The following is an 18,094-nucleotide window of genomic DNA, read 5'->3' as shown; positions in this document are numbered from 1 at the left end:
TTTCCATCAAGGCACTGAGATTGAACCATTAGCCTCCAGGCCAGCCTAACACAGCAATCTTCCCACCCCTCGCGCCTCCCCCCCAGGAATTCACAGCCCTTCGCTCTGATGGTGAAGATCTCCCAAATTAGGCACAATTCGTTACCGGTGCAGGTGATTAACCACTCCAAGACTCCCAAGGGAGGTCAGGGATTCTCCATCATTGGATGGCTTCAAAGCCAGACTGAATCCCTGTCACAGATTCTACTGCATCCCCAGCCTGGCCACCCAGTAGGACTGCTGTGAGAGGAAGCCGGATCTCTGTGCACTGGATACCCTGGGGGGTGTTATGCTTCTGGAGCCTGAATGGAGTCCGCCACTGCCCCAATCTAGGGTCCCTAGGCACACTCTCCGGCTGGGTGCAGACCTTCTGAGTGTTGAAACCTGCTTCTTGAGCACTTCAGACTTCCCAGCACTTAAACAGACACTGGCCCCAAACTCCACCCAAAGGTGTGAAGGTTCTGGTCAGTTTCACTCTCATGGGCAAGCAGTAGTTGTGAAGCAGGCAACACACGCTCACACTTTGCCCAGTCTAACACATTTATTCTCTTTTATACTTAATCGTGTAAAGCACACGAGAGCACTGGTCCTACAAAGCAGTACACGCTAAATGCATGCCCCTGCCTCAGTTTCCTCCCCACTCCAGGGCATTCTCTGGGCTAGGGCACGGGTCCCTTGGGCTGTACGGAATCACTGGGGCCATCCGGGCTCAGGAAAAGCTGCATGCCTCTGCTGCCCCAGGAAGCTGCTACTGCTGGGTGATCTCTCCCTCCTGGACTGAAGAAAGGATTCCCCAAGCATGTTCCCGACTGTCTGTTTCTTGATTTAAACTCCCCTTGGTCACCTGGTCTGTTTTCTACTCCTGGTTAAGTTTCCACTGCTCCTCCCTTCACCCCTCCCTCCAAAGGAATCAGCTGAACTAGTTTTTCTCAGGATGCTGCTGCTATTTGGAACAACCCTTGTGAGGTCTATGTTCCGTATTCCCTTTGTGTCTGTCTCGAGTGTACATGCGTCAGGCCCTGCTAGCAGTGGTGGATCCACACACCTAGATTTTCGTAAGACAGCTTCACAATAGCAACCCAAATTTGTACCTTTTACATCCTTAGCCCAGGCCCTCCCCGGGCCCTTCTGGAAGATGCTTCAGTGCAGCCCAAGTTCCTGGGCTCGCTGCAAGGGCAGCTGGGGGACAGGCAATGGCACAGGAGGCCAGACGGTCCCTGAATCGCTCCAAGTGGGTGTCAGGCTGAGTCACAGCGACTCATGAACAAATGCAGATCACAGTGGGAGCGGGAGCATTTTTTCAATCAAACCAGTTCATGACTCAAGAGACAGACGGATGGACGGGGCAGCACGAGGAACCGGCAAGTCTGGGCAGGCCGGGCACTGCTCTCAGCTAAGGCTTGTCAAGTTTTGTATAAGCACCATGGCAAAAGTGAGTTGAATGGGGGGACTCAGAGGACAGAGCGCCCCTCACTCCCTGTAGCACAGCCCACCCCCCAGCATTGTGCCTGGGAGGGGAGAGCACCCTCTACTGGACACCCACACACACACTCTGCCTGAAGCATCTTGGATTTTCCCTGGAAGTCACCCATCCAGGCACTGACCCGGCCTAGCTGGTGAGATCTGAGACACTCACAGCCCAAGGCAACCTGGCTGCTTATACAGCTCCGAAGCTAGCTGCTGTCTGTGTAATGGTGCAGCCTCTGCCTGCCCTACCCCTGCTTGTACGCAGAGGGTTGTGAAATGCAGGGGGCAGGAGCCGAGTGGTGGGCAGGGAGAGAGAGAGAGAGAGTGTGTGTGTGTGTGTGTGTTTGTGTGTGTGTTTTGCTCCTCCCAGCCCAGGATGCTGGATTTTCCCCTCCAGGCTGGTATCACATGGGGCCTATTCAGGGGGAATTTTTTCCCCATGTAGGTTTCATAGTTTTGTGGAGCTGCTGTGTGGCCCCATCCCTTAGCCAGCAGGAGGAGCCATGGGCAGGAGGCAAAGGAAGGGAACAGTCCCCGAGGCCGGAATTTCAAAAGATGCCCTAATTCACCATGTTCCTTCGTGTCCCTGGCAGACCTAAGCTCATGCCTGGGAGCCCTGGCATGGCTGATCCTGACAATTGCTGCCCAGGAGCATTCAATCCTCTTGGAATCCCATTAAGCTCTTTGTTTCAGAGGGAGCCTGTGGCAGTGAGTTCCACAGGTTAAAGATGCAACGCTGTGAGCTGGCAGGGTCAGCAACACAGCCCTACTGCAACCAACCATCACCCAGGAGCTGCCCCCCACAGGGGTCTCCCGGGCTTCCTGAGGGCTCAACTCTCCCCAACCCTGCCCCACTGCCATAACTGTTTCTGTTGCAGAGGGTGCATGGGCTGGAGCCAGGGTCAGGCCCTGTTGTGAAGGGGGCTGCACAGATCCAGAGGTACAGTCCCTGCCCCAGAGAGCTCCCAGTCAAACTAGAGAAAAGGCCAGAAATGGTTGGAGCAAAAGATGGCCAGGCAGGGGGCCCAGCTGCATGCAGCCCAGAGTTCCTCTCCGTGCAGCTCGGGGAGAGCCTGCCCAGGCTGGTGTGCGCTGCTCCAGGCCCCTCAGCCCCCAGAGAGTGAGGAAGTGCAGGGAGCTGAGAAGCGCCACAGAGCTGCCGAGGTTGGGTCACTGCCCGAGGACAGATTAAAGGAGCTAAATCTGTCTGGCTTGGCACAGAGGGGACATGATAAGAGTCAGCAAATATGTGAAGAGTGTGGGTGGAAATAGGAATTGTGGTGTGTGCCTGTCACATGTGCAAACATGGGTTGTGTGCAAAGCTATTTGTGTGTGTGCGCGCGCCAGGGTGTTACACATGGGTATGTCTGAGCATGTGGCTGCACACACACACAGGGCGTGTCTGGCACCGCAGGAAGGAGGAGTGTGACAGGGGGCCCCTACCAAGCAGCTCCAGCCATTTCGGGAGGGGAGACAGGGGCACAGTGTTGTGCAACCTTGGGCAGAGCCAACCCAGGAATCAGCCCAGCACCTTTGGGGCCACAGCGTCTGAGCCAATTCCATACAAGAGTGTGCAGGGGGATAGTAACCAACAGTCACCCGCTGGTGTACATACATGCATGGGTGTGCGCAGGCATCCATCTACACGCACAGGCTTGCACTTACACACAGGCCCACATCCTGGCATGCACCCCCCCGTGCACTCACAAGGGCAATCACCCAGGTACCCACCCAGGTACCCCTGGCACACTCCTATGTCCTATGTCCCCCTCACAATGACACACTCACCACCCCCCGTGCACTCACCCAGGGACGTGCCCAGGTACCCCTGGCACACACAAGTATGTCCCCCTCACAATGACACACTCACTTCCTCCCCCCAGTGCACTCACCCAGAGACATGCCCAGGTACCCCTGGCACGCACACACTATGTCCCCTCATGATGACACACTCACACATACCCCCACACGCTCCCATGTGCTGTCTCACACTGTCCCATTGTCCCCTCTGCAGGCCTGGCAGTGCCACGGGGCTCCTGCCAACTCTCTGCACAGGCTCCTCCCTGCTTGCTGCTGCCTAGCTCCGCAGGCCCCCGCCCCAGAGGATTCTGACCCACATCCCTGCCCTAGGAAACCAGCACCCTGGGGCCAGCCCACACCGGCTGGCTTCATGATTCTCTCTGTGCCCCGCCGCCCAGGGAGGCCCTGGATGGTTCTTTACAAGACCAGCGTGCTCCTTGCTACCTAAGTGTGCCGGGCTGCAGCGCTGCCCACTCCCGCCAGGTGCCGCCCGGGGGCGGAGTTTGACTCGAAGTTTGGAACTTCCCTGGGGAATCGGGAGCGGGAGCGGGAGCGGGAGCGGGCCGGGCGGGGGCCGTGAGCTCGGAACCGAACCAGGGGGACTGGGCTGGGCTTATCGGAACTGGGACCGGGACCGCAGGTTCCCGCCCTCCTAGGATTGCAGCCCGGACCACAGCGGCTCCGATCCCCTGTAGGTGTTTGGATCGGGCCGGTCCCGGCTGCGCCAGGATGTTCTGCCGGAACCACCGGAGCCGAGTGACCGTGGCGCGGGGCTCGGCCCTGGAGATGGAGATCCGGAGGGGCCGCTTCAGGCTTAGCCTCCTCGGGGACACCCCTCAGGTAGGAACCGCCACCGCCCCCGGCCAGCCCCGGACCCCCGCTGCCGCCAACGCCCCGGGGCGGCTGGGGTCCCCGGCTTCCCCCTGCGCCTCGCCCGTCTCCGGCTCCTCCTCCGCGGGTCTCGGCTCTCACCTGCGGCCGCGCCTTGCTCCGGCCCCGGCCCCGGCCCCGACCCCAGGTGCTGCCCCTGCCGCTGCCGGCCTGGGCAGTTCTGGGGCCGGGAAGTTTGAGTGACCCTCTGTGGGCTTTTGGGGCTCCCCAAACAGACGCTGTTCCGGCCCCTCAGCCCCCTAGTGCAGCGCTGAGTATCGGGGTCAGCACTGCCAGGGAGAGCACCCCCCCACAGCCCCCTAATGGGAGCATTGGGGTCAGCACTGCCAGGGGAGAGCGCCCCCCACGGAGCCCGCTGCACCTGCCCTACAGCTCCCTAACTGGAGCATCGGGGTCAACACTGCCAGGGGAGAGCGCCCCCCATGGAGCCCCCGTGTCGCTGCCCCACAGCCCCCTAACGGGCGCATCAGGGTCAGCACTGCTAGGGGAGAGCACCCCCTACTGAGCCCCGTGCCCTTCAGCCCCCTAACAGGAGCATTGGGGTCAGCACTACTGGGGGAAAGCGCCCCCCATGGAGCCCCCGTGTCCCTGCCCCACAGCCCCCTAACGGGCGCATCAGGGTCAGCACTGCTAGGGGAGAGCACCCCCTACTGAGCCCCGTGCCCTTCAGCCCCCTAACAGGAGCATTGGGGTCAGCACTACTGGGGGAAAGCGCCCCCCATGGAGCCCCCTGTCGCTGTCCCACAGCTCCCTAACGGGAGCATTGGGGTTGGCACTGCCGGGGAGACCCCCCACCCCCATGGCGCTCGCCATCCTTGCAGCACAGTCCTTCCCTGTGCTGGGTCGCTGGGGTCAGAGTACTGCTTAAAGTGAGGAGATAGATTTCCCCCCCCACCCTCCTCTTTCCATCTGAGACACCCTTGGCCCAGGACCCCTGAGCCCACCCTCCCCAGGTCTGAGCAAGTGGTCTGGTGCCTGGGGTCACAACATGTGGAGATACTGTGAGGAGATGCCCCCCCTTGTGGCCCCCCACCCCGCAGTGCCTTGTTGGAGCATTGGGGTCAGCACTGAGGGGAGGGGAGAGCAGAGCGCCCCGTCCGGAGCCCCCACCTTGCGGCACCTGGGGACTTCCAGGCCTTCCACCCACCCGCTGGCCAAGCCAGACCCTGCTGAGATCATGCTCAGGCGGCCGCTGGCCACGGGACCGGAAAACTGGGTTTCTCGCTGACTTCAAGGCCATTTAACTTGCTCTAACTGGGCAACAAGCCAGCGGGGGATTGGCAGGGGGCTGGCCCCCCGGCAAGGGGTGTCACTGGCCTGCTGCCTGAGGTCCCTCTGGGGGGCAGCTATGGTGGCAGTGCCCCCTGTCGGCTGCTGGGGGGAGTGGAAGGAGGTGGCTGCCCCCCCAGGCACAATGCTCTGCTGCCTGTAAGATGGGGTGCTGCCATTGCCCCTTCTCAGACAGTGAGGGGTTAAGCTGAGCTGCCGTTTGAGGGGTGCTAGGAGGGATGGAGTGGGACTGGGACTCCTGGGTTTTCCTTCTGGCCCTGCCCTTGCCTGGCTGTGACCTAGGGTGAGCCCCTTCTCTCTGCTGGAGCCAGGCTGAGCTAGGTCAGGCCTCCCATCTGTCCCTGGGACTTGTGGGATTTCAAACCCGACTCTTCCCTGCTAGGCCTGGCCAGTGACTCTGGGTATGGGGGCCAGGGTTCTTGGGGGCAGCTGGGGTGGGTGCTGGTTGGTGGAGTTCCCGGCCTGTTGGTGTCACACGAGGGCACTCAGCCGCTGCAGACTGAGCAAGCTGCAAGCAGCATGGTGCTGTGCCCAGCGTTCCCAGCACCAGGGGCGAGATCTAGGACTGAAACCTGGCCCCAGTGGGGGGCCCAGGCCTGGCTCTGCCCCCCCTCCCCCAGCTCCCCACATGACAGCACTGTCCCCTTGCTGAGTGAATCACAGTGGTCGAAACCAAACCAATGGGGTGCATGCCCCACCCAGCACAGCTCCTGGGGAAGCCAGGCCTGGACTGGTTGTGGCTGGGGGGCCCGTGGGTGGCTCAGGGCCGAGTCATGCTGAGCAATCCGTCCCCAGGTGGCAGGCTCTGGTCCCGGCAGGGAAAGAGCTGCAGGGAGACTCTGGCAATGTCCCTAGCCCGGGTTCCTGCCCTGCATCCCTGCTGAGTCTCCCCAGTGCTGCTTGTGGGCCTGCAGATGAGGAGATCATGCCCACCCTGTGCCCAGCTGCAGCGCGTCCTCGTTCCCCTTGAGTGTCAGCCAGCCCCATGGGGCCGGGGGTGCAGGGTCATCGGCAGAAGTGTTACAGCTGGAGGGAGCCCTCTGCACCCCATTCCCATCCCTGTTAGCAAAAGTATGTGCCCCAGGAAGTGCCTGTGGGGCTGCAACCATGAGCCTCCGCAGACTGGGCCGTGGGCACCTAGCGTCTGACTGTCTGCTCCCCATACGCCTGGGGCTGCCTGCCTCTGCAGCCTCACCTTGAGGAGGGGCCATGGGTGGCCAAGCTGGTCCGGGGAAGGGGAGTCTGGGCTCTGTGCGGGGAAGCTGGGGCTGCTTACAGGACACACTCCTTAGCCCAGGAGTCTCCCAGAAGCCCATCTGTGCTCTGGGATGGGAGCAGCCGTCTGCCAGCATGGGGCACTGAGGCCTGGTCCACCCTTCAGATGCTGCAGCGCGTCAGTGTGTGGCACTGCCTGCTCCGTGGGGAAGGGGGGGCTCTCCTGTGGACACAGGTTAATCCACCGCTTGATGACTGAGTTCTTCCATCCACCCAGCACTGGCCACCTGGGGACTCAGGTTGGCCCAATTACGCTGCTTGGGGATTTCCCCACCCCTCAGTGATGGACTTAAACTGACCTAATTTCCTATTGTAGACCAGGCCTGAGTCATCTGCCCATCCCCTGCTCCCCTCCCAGGAGGGGGGGAGAGAGACCTGGGTCACGAGGGACTTGCTGCACCCCCTGGGCCATGGTGCTGGGTCCCAGGTTCTCCCTTTCATTCTGCAGGTCCCCAGGCAGTCTGGCCATGCCCAGCCCTGTGCATGGAAAGGGTTAACAGAGGGAGCTGTACCTGGCAGCAGGTGGAACAAAGGCTCGATTCTTTCCTGGAGCCAGAATTCCTGCTCTGCTGCCTAGGGCAAGGCTGGGACTGGCACTTCTGAAGGCTAATTCCCTCCCCCCGTTCTCCCGGGTTTCCAGATGTCCTGATTTTATAGGAACAGTCTCGATATTTGGGTCTTTTTCTTATATAGGCTCCTATTAGTCCCCACTCCCGTCCTGATTTTTCATATTTGCTGTGAATGCCCCCCACCCACCCACAGCAAGCTGCAGCCTTGCTCTCACCTGACCCAGCAGTCCCCTGCTGACATCACTACTCTTGCCTTGCTCCCCGCCAGGCACCCTGGCCCGCCTCCAGTACCAGAAGCCACCTTGACCCTGCACCCGCCCCCTAAAAACACTCATATTTCCACAAACCAGAAAACAGCTCAGCCCACCCCACTGAGAGACTCATTAAACGTCCATGGTCACTCAGACAAACTGTATTTTGGGGATAACACTAAATCAGGCCTCCGCCCCGCATCAGAACAGACGTACTGGGTCAGACAAAAGGTCCGTCCAGCCCGGTGTTCTGTCTTCCAACAGTGGCCAGTGCCAGGTGCTTCAGAGGGAATGAACAGAACAGGGAGTCAGCAAGTGACCCATCCCCTGTCGCCCATTCCCAGCTTCTGGCAAACAGAGGCTAGGGACACCATCCCTGCCCAACCTGGCTAATAGCCATTGACGGACCTATCCTCCACGAACTTATCTAGGTCTTTTTTGAACCCTGTTATAGTCTTGACCTTCACAACATCCTCTGGCAAGGAGTTCCACAGGTTGACTGTGTGTTGTGAAGAAATACTTCCTTTTGTTTGTTTTAAACCTGCTGCCTATTAATTTCATTTGGTGATGCCTAGTTCTTGTGTTAAGATCTTTCTTGAGTGGTAACACTATCTTACGACCCCATCATTTTATAATATAGTTGGATGTTTCCAATGTGTGGTACTTGCATTTTATCACATTGAATTCACTGCATTTTTGCTGTCCAGCACTGATTCTAAGATTCTCTAGCTTCTTGCAGTGCGCCTGGTCTGAACTATCTTTAGTAATTTGGATATGGCAAATTCTTGCCACCCTCACTGTTACCCATTTTCCAGATATTAGAATAGTTTGACCAGGACTCGGGGCCCAGACAGACGCCCCGGAGCCCCCCCCAGGTGAACCAACTATTTACCTCTCTTCATCGAAAACTACCATTTATCCTATCCTTTGTGTCTATCTTGTACCATTACACAGTCCATGAGAGTCACTTCCTTCTTATCACATGGCAGCTTACTGTGCTCAAGAGCCTTGGGAGGGACCTTGTCAAAGTCTTTCGGAAAATCTAAGTACACTAGACCCATGGATCCCTTGCCACATGCGTGTTGACCCCTCTAAGAATTCTAGTAGATTGGTGAGGCATGATTTCCTTTACAAAAACCATGTTGACTCTTCTGCCAGGGACTTAACTGTCTTGAGTAGTTTTGTATCATCTGCAAATTTTGCCACCTCACTGTTTTCCCTTTTTCCAGATCATTTATGAATATGTTGAATAGTACTGGTCCCAGTACAGACCCCTGGGGGACATCACTATTTACCTCTCTCCATTCTGAAAACTGACCATTTATTCCTACCCTTTGTTTCCTATCTTTTAACCAGTTACCAATCCATGAGAGAACCTTCCCTCTTATCCATGACTGCTTACTTTGCTTAAGAGCCTTTGGTGAGGGACCTTGTCAAAGGGCTTTCTGAAAATCTAAATACACTATATCCATGGATCTCCCATGTCCACATGCTTGTTGACCCCTCAAAGAATTGTAGTAGATTCATGAGGCATGATTTCCCTTTACAAAAACCATGTTACTCTTCCCCAACAAATTATGTTCATCTATGTGTCTGACAATTCTGTTCTTTATTATAGTTTCAACCAGTTTACCGGGTACTGAAGTCAGGCTTCCTGGCCTGTAATTGCTGGGATCACCTCTGGAGCCCTTTTAAAAATTGGGGTCACATTAGCTATCTTCTAGTCATCTGGTACAGAAGCTGATTTAAATGATAGGTTACAGACTACACTTAGTAGTGCTTCAATTTCACATTTGAGTTGCTTCAGAACTCTTGGGTGATACCATCTGGTCCTGGAGACTTATTACTGTTTAGTTTATCAGTTTGTTCCAAAACCTCCTCTAATGACACCTCAATCTGGGACAGTTCCTCAGATTTGTCACCTAAACAGAATGGCTCAGGTGTGGGTATCTCCCTCACATCTTCAGCCATGAAGACCGAGGCAAATAATTCATTTAGTTTCTCTGCAATGGCCTTATTGTCCTTGACTGCTCGTTTAGCATCTCGATCGTCCAGTGGCCCCACTGGTTGTTAGCAGGGTTCCTGCTTCTGATGTACTTTAAAAAAATGTTGCTATTACTTTTTGAGTCTTTGGCTTTGCTGTTCTTCAAATTCTTTTTGGTCTTCTTAATTGTATTTTTACACTTCACTTGTCAGAGTTTATGCTCCTTCCTATTTTCCTTACTGGGTGCCAGGACCAGCTGCTCCAAGAAACAGTCATTTAAGGTGTCAAGAAACTTTATCTCTGCATCCCGTCCTGAGGTGACATGTTACTCCGTCATGACATGTATGGGGAGAGTTGAAATGCACCATTATTATTGATTGATTTTGTTTTATTTATTTTAATAGCCTCTCTAATCTCCCTGAGCATTTCACAGTCACTATCACCATCCTGGTCAGGTGGTCGGTAATAGAGCCCTACTGCTATATTCTTATTAGAGCATGGGGTTACTATCCAGTGAGATTCTGTGGTACAGTTTGCTTCATTTAAGGTTTTTACTTCATTTGATTCTACACTTTCTTTCATGTATAGTGCCACTCCCCCGCCAGCACGACCTGTTCTGTCCTTCTGATATATTTTGTACCCTGGTATTACTGTGTCCATTGATTATCCTCATTCCACCAAGTTTCTGTCATGCCAATTATATCAATAGCCTCATTTAATAGTTCACCCCTCTTGTTATGTAGACTTCTAGCATTGGTTTAGAAGCACTTTAAAAACTTGTCACTTTTTGGCTGTCTGCCATTACATGATGTAATTGAACAGGACTTTCTTTTATTTGACTGTTGTCTCATCAGATCCTACCTGTATTTTATCATCTTCCCTCCTCTCCTCCCTACTAGGACATAGAGAATCTCCTAAGGGATGTCTCTGTCTGAACCACGTGTTCCTCTGCATCTGTCAGCTTTTCCCCAACCCTTAACATTAAAAAGACCGTAGAGCAGTTTTTAAACTAAGTGCCAGCAATCTGGTTCCATTTTGGTTTAGGTGGAGCCCATCCTTCCTGCATAGGCTCCCCCTTTCCCAAAAGTTTCCCCAGTTCCTAATAAATCTAAATCCCTCCTCCCTACACCATCGTCTCATCCACACATTGAGAGCCTGCAGTTCTGCCTGTATAACTGACCCTGCATGTGGAACTGAAAGCATTTAAGAGAAGGAGGTCCTGGACATCAGTCTCTTACCTAGCAGCCTAAATTTGGCCTCTAGAACCTCTCTCTTACCCTTCCCTATATCATTGGTACCTACATAACTTGATCGTTTCCCTCTGCTCTTGTTGGATGGTCGTCTTCCCTGAGACTTTCCTCCTCCTCAACAGCACAGAGGCTGTCAGACCCGGGGTGGGACCATTCCACGGTGTCCCAGAAAGTCTCATCTATGTACCTCTCTGTCTCCTTTTAGCTCCTCCAGTTTAGCCACTCTGGTCTCTAAAGCCCATACATGGTCTCTGAGGGCCAGGAGCTCCATACACCACTCGCCCATGGGGCAGGTAATCAGACATGCTGCATTGGATGCAGTAAACTGGGTAGCCCCCACTCTGTTATGGGACTTTTTAGTCATGCAGCTCATTCCTTTGATGTTTTTGTTGGTATCACTGGGTGTTTTTAGCTTTAAGTTTAAAGAATAATAAGTTGTACCCAGACCCCGCCCACGCTGCCTCTCTAAACTCCCCTGTTAGCTGCTCCTGTTCGCTAGCCTTTGAGGTGCTCAGGGCCCTAAGCAATTGCTTAGTGTGCTTATGCCTAGTGCCACCACTACCTGTCACCTCTTCCCATGCCCTGCCCTGCCCAGCCCAGCCCAGCCCTCCTGGCTGTGAGTGTTCATAGAACCGTAGCACAGGAAGGGCCCTCGAGGGCTCATTGAGTCCAGTCCCTGCACTCATGGCAGCACTAAGGATTATCTAGACCATCCCTGACAGGGGTTTGTCCAACTTGCTCTTAAAATCCCCAGTGATGGAGATTCCACCACCTCCCTGGGCAATTTTATTCCAGTGCTTCACCACCCTGACAGTTAGGAACTTTTTCCTGAAGTCCAAGCTAAACCACCCTTGCTGCAATTTAAGCCCTTTGCTTCTTGTCCTATCCTCAGAGGCTAATTGGAACAATTTTTCTCCCTCCTCCTTATAACAATCTTTTATGGCTGACAAGATTCCTCCTCTACCTGGTGGGGTCCTGCGCTTATTGGCAGGTTTGCTCACTCAGTGATCTTTCCCACACTCTGGATCAGCTCCTCCTGTGTCTGATCAGGAGTTGGAGGTTTGGGGAGACCGGGCCTCCCTCTACTCCGGGTTCCAGCCAGGGCCCTGTGGATTGCAGCTGTCTATAGTAGCGCTCTTGTAACAGCTGCATGACAGCTACAACTCTCTGGGCTACTTCCCCATGGCCTCCTCCAAACACCTTCTTTATCCTCACCACAGGACCTTCCTCTGGTGTCGTAACACTTGTACTCCTTAGTCCTCCAGCAGCACACCCTCTGAGGGTATGTCTACTACTAGGATTATTCTGATGTTACATAAAGGTATTGTAAAACAGATGTATAAGTTGAGTGCATGCGCCACACTAAGCACACTAATTGGGTGGTGTGCATTCATGTACCGTGGCTAGTGTCGATTTCTGGAGCATTGCACTGTGGGGTAGCTATCCCATAGTTCCAGCAGTCTCCCCCGCCCATTGGAATTCTGGGTTGAGATCCCAATGCATGATGGTGTAAAAACAGTGTCGCGGGGTTCTGGGGAAATGTCGTCACTCAATCCTCCTCCGTGAAAGCAATGGCAGACAATCATTTCGTGCCCTTTTTCCCTGGATTGCCCTGGCAGACCCATAGCATGGCAACCATGGAGCTGTTTTGCCTTTTGTCACTGTCACTGTATGTGTATTGGATGCTGCTGACAGACACGGTACTGCAGTGCTACACAGCAGCATTCATTTGCCTTTGCAAGGTGGCAGAGATGGTTACCATCCCTATTGCACCATCTGCCATTGTAAATTGGCGATGAGATGACGTTATCAATCATTTTGTACCGTTTGCAATTGGAAAATGGCGATGATGGTTATCAGTCCTTTTGTACCGTCTACTGCTGTCATGGGTGTTCCTGGCTGGCTCACTGAGGTCAGCCAGAGGCCGCATGGACAAAAATGGGAATGACTCCCCAGGTCATTCCCTTCTTTATGTTTTGTCTAAAATAGTCAGTCCTGCCTAGAATATGGGGCATGTGTACTAGAGAACCAGAGAGCACAGCTGCTTCAGGTCAGAGCCCAGAGATCTGCAGAAATGATGAGCTGCATGCCTTGAAGGGGGTGCCCCTGCACAACCCCACCTGTTGCTTCCCTCCTCCAAAGCCATCCTGGGCTACTGTGGCAGTGTCCCCCATTTGTGTGATGAAGTAATAAAATGCAGGAATAGAAACATTGACATTTTAGTGAGATTAAAATGAGGTGGAGGACCTTCAGCTGCTATGATAGTCCAGGCAGGACATTAAAGGGTCGGGGGGAGGAACGTAGCCTCCGTGCTATGATAGTCCAGGGAGTACAGAATCTTTTCTTTAGACACGAAAGCGGGTGGGGGCTGATGGAGCTCAGCCTCCAGCTGCTATGATGAGGACGGTTACCCAGCATTTTGTACCATCTGTCAGGAATGACAGGGAGTCATTCCCATTTTTTACCCAGGCGCCCCCGGCCGACCTCACTGAGCCAGCAGAGCACTCACGGGGATGATGACGGTTTTGCACCATTTTGTACCGTCTGTCATCAGGAAAGGAAGGGAGGGGATGCAGCACCACGTCTACCAGCAGCATGCAGTAGACATGGGTGACATTGAAAATGGCAAGAACGATTTTTTTTCCCTTTTCTTTCACGGGGAGGAGGGGTGGCAAATTGACGACATACACCCTGAACCACCCGGACAATGTTTTTGACCCTTCAGCATTGGAGCTCAGCCAAGAATGCAAATGCTTTTGGGAGACTGCTGGGGACTGGGATAGCTGGGGTCTCAGTCCCCCTCCCTCCCTCCATGAGTGTCCATTTGATTCTTTGGCTTTCCGTTATGCTTCTCACAAGCACCGTGCTGTGACTCTGTCTATCATAGCCTGGAGATTTTTTCAAATGCTTTGGCATTTCGTCTTCTGTAACGGAGCTCTGAAGAACAGATTTGTCTCCCATACAGCGATCAGATCCAGTATCTCCCGTACAGTCCATGCAGGAGCTCTTTTTGGATTTGGACTGCATCGTCACCCGTGCTGATCAAAGCTCCACGCTGGGCAAACAGGAAATGAAATTCAAAAGTTCGCGGGGCTTTTCCTCTACCTGGCCAGTGCATCCGAGTTCAGATTGCTGTCCAGAGCGGTCAGTGGTGCACTGTGGGATACCGCCGGAGGCCAATACTGTTGATTTGCGACCACACTAACCCTAACCCGAATGGGCAATACTGATTTCAGTGCTACTCCTCTCGTCGGGGAGGAGTACAGAAACCAATTTAAAGGGTATCGACATAAGGGCCTTATTGTGTGGATGGTGCAGAGTTAAATCGGTTTAACGCTGCTAAATTCAGTTTAAAGCATAGTGTAGAACCAGGGCCTCATTCTCAGCTCCTTGTGCCTCTTGCTCCCAGCTCTTACACGCATTTCCTCTCCTGTGGTTCCTCTCCACCTGACTGGATTGAGCACCTTTTTAAACCCAGGTGCCCTGATTAGATCACCTGCCCATCAAGGCAGGCTAATCAGCCTGTCTGCCTTAATTGGTTCTTAGCACGTTCCTGACTATCTAGTGCAGCCCCTGCTCTTGGTCACTTAGGGAACAGAAAATACTCATCCAGTGACCAGTATATTTGCCCTCTTCCAGACTCCTGTACCCACTGGTCTGGGTCTGTCACAGTACTTGAAAACTGTTATGTCCCCTCTCAGCCTTCTCTGCTCAGCCTGAACAAACCCAGTGTTTTCAATCTTCCCTCCTAGGTCATGTTCTCCAGACTTTTCATCATTTTTCTGCTTTCTCTGGATTTGTCACATCTTTCCTGAAATGTGGCACCCAGAACTGGACATAATATTCACCATACTCCTAATCAGGGAAAACCCAGGGGAGAGAGTCAGTTGGACAAAATCAAAGGGCTGTGCAACCTTCCCTCCATGTTCTGCTGGTGTCCCCATCCCGACCCTGCAGCCCCCTGCTAGCCAGCCTGGCTTTCATGATTCCAGCTGTTGGCATTACAGCTGGTAGAAATGTCCATCCATGTTTCCCCATAGCGCTGGCTTTTCCCAAACCCAACTGACACCCCCATGCCTATGCACAGACACTCACTTGCCTGCACCTGCTCACATGTTGTCATCCCTCCCCCCCCCCCCCCAACTAAAAGAAACATTTGTTGATGAAATTTCTCAGTGGAGAAGGGTTCCCAGCCAGTTGGGTGTGTGTGTGTGTGCGCGTGTGCACCCCCTGCAGGACAGCACCTCCTAAGTCGAGGCTGCCTGTTCCCAGCCTGGCTTGCACAGGGCCAGGATGTATTGTGCCTTCCCTCCCTGCCTCAGTTGCAGAGGATTATGGGTTTCGGATCTGCCGCTAAGGGATTGGGCCAGACCTTGCGGGCCCTATGCCCTGAGCAGCCTGCACCCCTGGCACTGCCAGCTCTGTGCAGGGGCTCCAGGATCGAATCCCCATGGGGAGCTGGGATCATGCCTGCTGGTCCTACCCATCCCCTCCCCAGGCACCTGCCCAGGTGTGTCCCCCTGGCTCCACCTTGTACAGGGGAGGGTGGGTTTGAGCACCCCCTGGTGTGCAGATCAGCACAGTGCAGGCGAGAGCTCTTATGGCCACCCCAGGAGCTGCTGTGGGATGGGACAGGTATGCGGGTAGTGCCCATGACAGCCTTACCAACTCAGAGCACCCCTTGTGGCAACATCCAGTGTTGCACCCAGTTTGCCTTGAGAGTGCCGGGGGGAGGGGGCTTTCACCCCTCCAGGGTACCCAAAGTCAAGGCTCAGTGCCAAGGAATGAGAACTCTTCACCTCCCTGGGCTCAGGCCCCAGCCTCCTGTGCCCCCTCCCAGGCTCTGCAGGGCTCTCTCTCTCCAGAGTCCCCGTTCCTGCCAGCCGCTGACCCTCAGGGCATCTTCCTTGGAGACTTTAGCCTGGTTCTCTCCAGGCTGGTCCTTTATCTCTGTTTACTGCCCAGGCCATTGGGGTGGGGGAGGACAGGAAGTGTTTGGCCTCCTTCAGGGGCCTCCTTCACCCCTGCTGCCCTCCGCCTTCAGGGCCTGTGCCAGGGGCAGGCACCCCCATGGCTCCCTTCGCAGGGAGGGGAATCAGCAAACTTCCTCTGTAGCACTGCTATCTTCTCTTGTGCCAGTTCTTCCCTCCCCAGCTATTCATCCAAACCCTCTGCTCAGGTCCACAGACTGATGCCCCCTGAAAGGGCTCCATCACCCCCTGTTGCCATCCCCAGGGGCAGAGCTGGGGGGAGATGATGCCCCTCTCCCCAAGGCGACCAGTGGGCTGTGTTGAGTGTCTGGGGGCTGGCTGTGCCCAGGTGGCTCTGGCATGGACCCAGAAGGCCTGCGAAGGGCAGGGGTTAGAAGGTAGTTGGCCATGGTGGATGTTAAGGCAACCTGACACTGGGATGGGGTGGTGTCCCCAGAGCTGTGTGCTGCAGTGCCGAGGGCTGGGATTCCTGCTGTCCCCTGCTCAGTGCCATGGGGGCTCCTGGCAGGCTGCTCAGGGCTGGGTGCACTGGTCTGAGGTGCCAGAAGCCTGTGGCTGGCACTCAGCACTTGGCTCTGGGGTCTAGGTGGGGCTCTTGCTCCCAGACCAGCCTGGGACAGCATCTGCCTCCTTGGTGCCTGGAGGAGGAGGATGAGGGCCTGTGGGCTGGCACGAAGCCCCGGCAAGGTGGAGTGGCCTGGCACGATGGTTCCTGCCCTTAGGGAGCTCTCACAGCCCTGCTGGTCCCTGGGAAGTGCCATCCCCTGCCCCTGCCCGGTGGTGCCCTTGGAACCCGCAGTCCCCCCAGTGGGTGGCACCTGGTGCAGCTCGGAGCCTGTTGCAGGGAGTCTCTGTTAACTGCCCTGGCTCTGGGGGCAATTTGGGTAGGGGGAGGGGCTTTGGTCAAACAAGACTTGTTCCACTTGGACCCTGGCAAGAGCTGGCAGGGCCTGGGGGTGGAGGGGACATTCAGCCCTGTGTGAGTGCCAAAAGTTCGGGGGGTGGAGGGTGCCCTGGGTGGGTGCTGAACATTCCTGGGGGGAGGTGCCTTGTGTGGGCACCATGTGTTTTAGGAGGAGAGAGGGCAGGCTGGGTGCAGAGCATCATCTTGGGGTGGGGGTGGGGGGCTGTCTGGGTGCTGAGTGTTCTCTGGGGAAGGGGGGCTGTTTGGGGGGCTGAGTGTCAGCTTTGGGGCGGGCTGGCTGGGGGCTGAGTGTTATTAGGGGTTTGGGGCTGGCTGGGGGCTGTGTGTTATCGGGGGGCTCAGAACTGGCTGGGGACTGAGCGTTATCTGGGGTTCGGGGGCTGTCTGGGTGCCATGTCACATTGGGGAGGGTGAGTGGTGGCGTCTGGCCACCGATGTGGGGGCCATTTCCCACCTCGATCCATCTGTCCCCCTCCCGCCCTGGGACGCAACAGGGTGTGGTTCGGGCTTTGTGTTCAGGTTGTAGGACGGGACCTGTCTCGCTTCTCCTAGCTGAGGGGAGGGGGGGCTGTCCTGGGTTTGAGGGGTTCCCTGCCTGGCCCCTCTGGGCTACCCCAGGATGGGGCTGGCTATGCAGCCCCCTGGCGAAGGCAGGGCCTGGAGGCTGCTGGAGGGGGTTGCCAAGGCTGGGCACGTGCCAGGCACCGCAGGTGGTGCCTGAACATTGTTAATAGTGGGGGGTGCTGAAAGCCAGGCCCTACCCCCCCCCACCCGAGCTGAGGCTGGGAGCAAAGCCCTGGGCGTGGGGCGGGCAGCCAGGCCCCCGGGGGTGCTGAAGCACCCCCTGCACCCCTGTTTTCCTGCCTAGGGGCCCCGTGGGCTGGGCACAGACCCAGCAGCGGCCCCGCCTCGCCCCGCCCAGGCCAGGCCAGGGAGTCTCCCTGCCGGGTGCCAGGCGGGGAGCCGGGGACCCGGGCTCTGCCACGAAGTGGCCGCGTGGCTCCGGGCGAGCCCGGGCCGGGCCGCTCTGCACCAGAAGGGGGAGCCCCCTGCAGGGCCCGGAGGGCCCGGGCGGGACCCGGGGAGGAACCGGGCCCCCCGGCCGGGCTGCTTAGAGGCCGGCGTAGGCGGGACCCGGGGGCCAGGCAGAGGCCGCTGGTGAGGGCAGCGCCAGGGGCTGGAGCCTGCGAGTCTGGCCGGCGCCCGGGGAGCCCAGGCGTGGGGGGCCGCGGCTGGGGGGAGGGCCCGGGCCCTCTGTAAAACCCGGGCCCCGGGGGGCGGGGGCTGGGCGGAGGGAGCCGGCAGGTACGTACACGCCCCGGCGGGCCGCGGGGAACCGGTGGCCAGGGAGGAGGCGAAGGT

General features: G+C 56.2%; 1 protein-coding gene across 1 annotated transcript in view; it reads left to right on the top strand.

The window, feature by feature from the left end:
• Positions 1 to 3,929: 3,929 nt before the first annotated feature.
• RTKN (rhotekin) overlaps positions 3,930 to 18,094 on the top strand; it is a 36,931-nt gene continuing 22,766 nt past the window's right edge. The window contains 1 exon segment of the mRNA XM_075066741.1: positions 3,930 to 4,146. Within this exon segment, the coding sequence (XP_074922842.1) occupies positions 4,036 to 4,146 (111 nt within the window). The 5' untranslated portion in view covers positions 3,930 to 4,035.

The sequence above is a fragment of the Chelonoidis abingdonii genome, chromosome 5, assembly GCF_003597395.2.
Source record: "Chelonoidis abingdonii isolate Lonesome George chromosome 5, CheloAbing_2.0, whole genome shotgun sequence".
NCBI lineage: Eukaryota > Metazoa > Chordata > Testudines > Testudinidae > Chelonoidis > Chelonoidis abingdonii.
The sequence above is the reverse complement of the archived record's forward strand: the minus strand, read 5'-3'. Positions and strand labels throughout refer to the sequence as shown.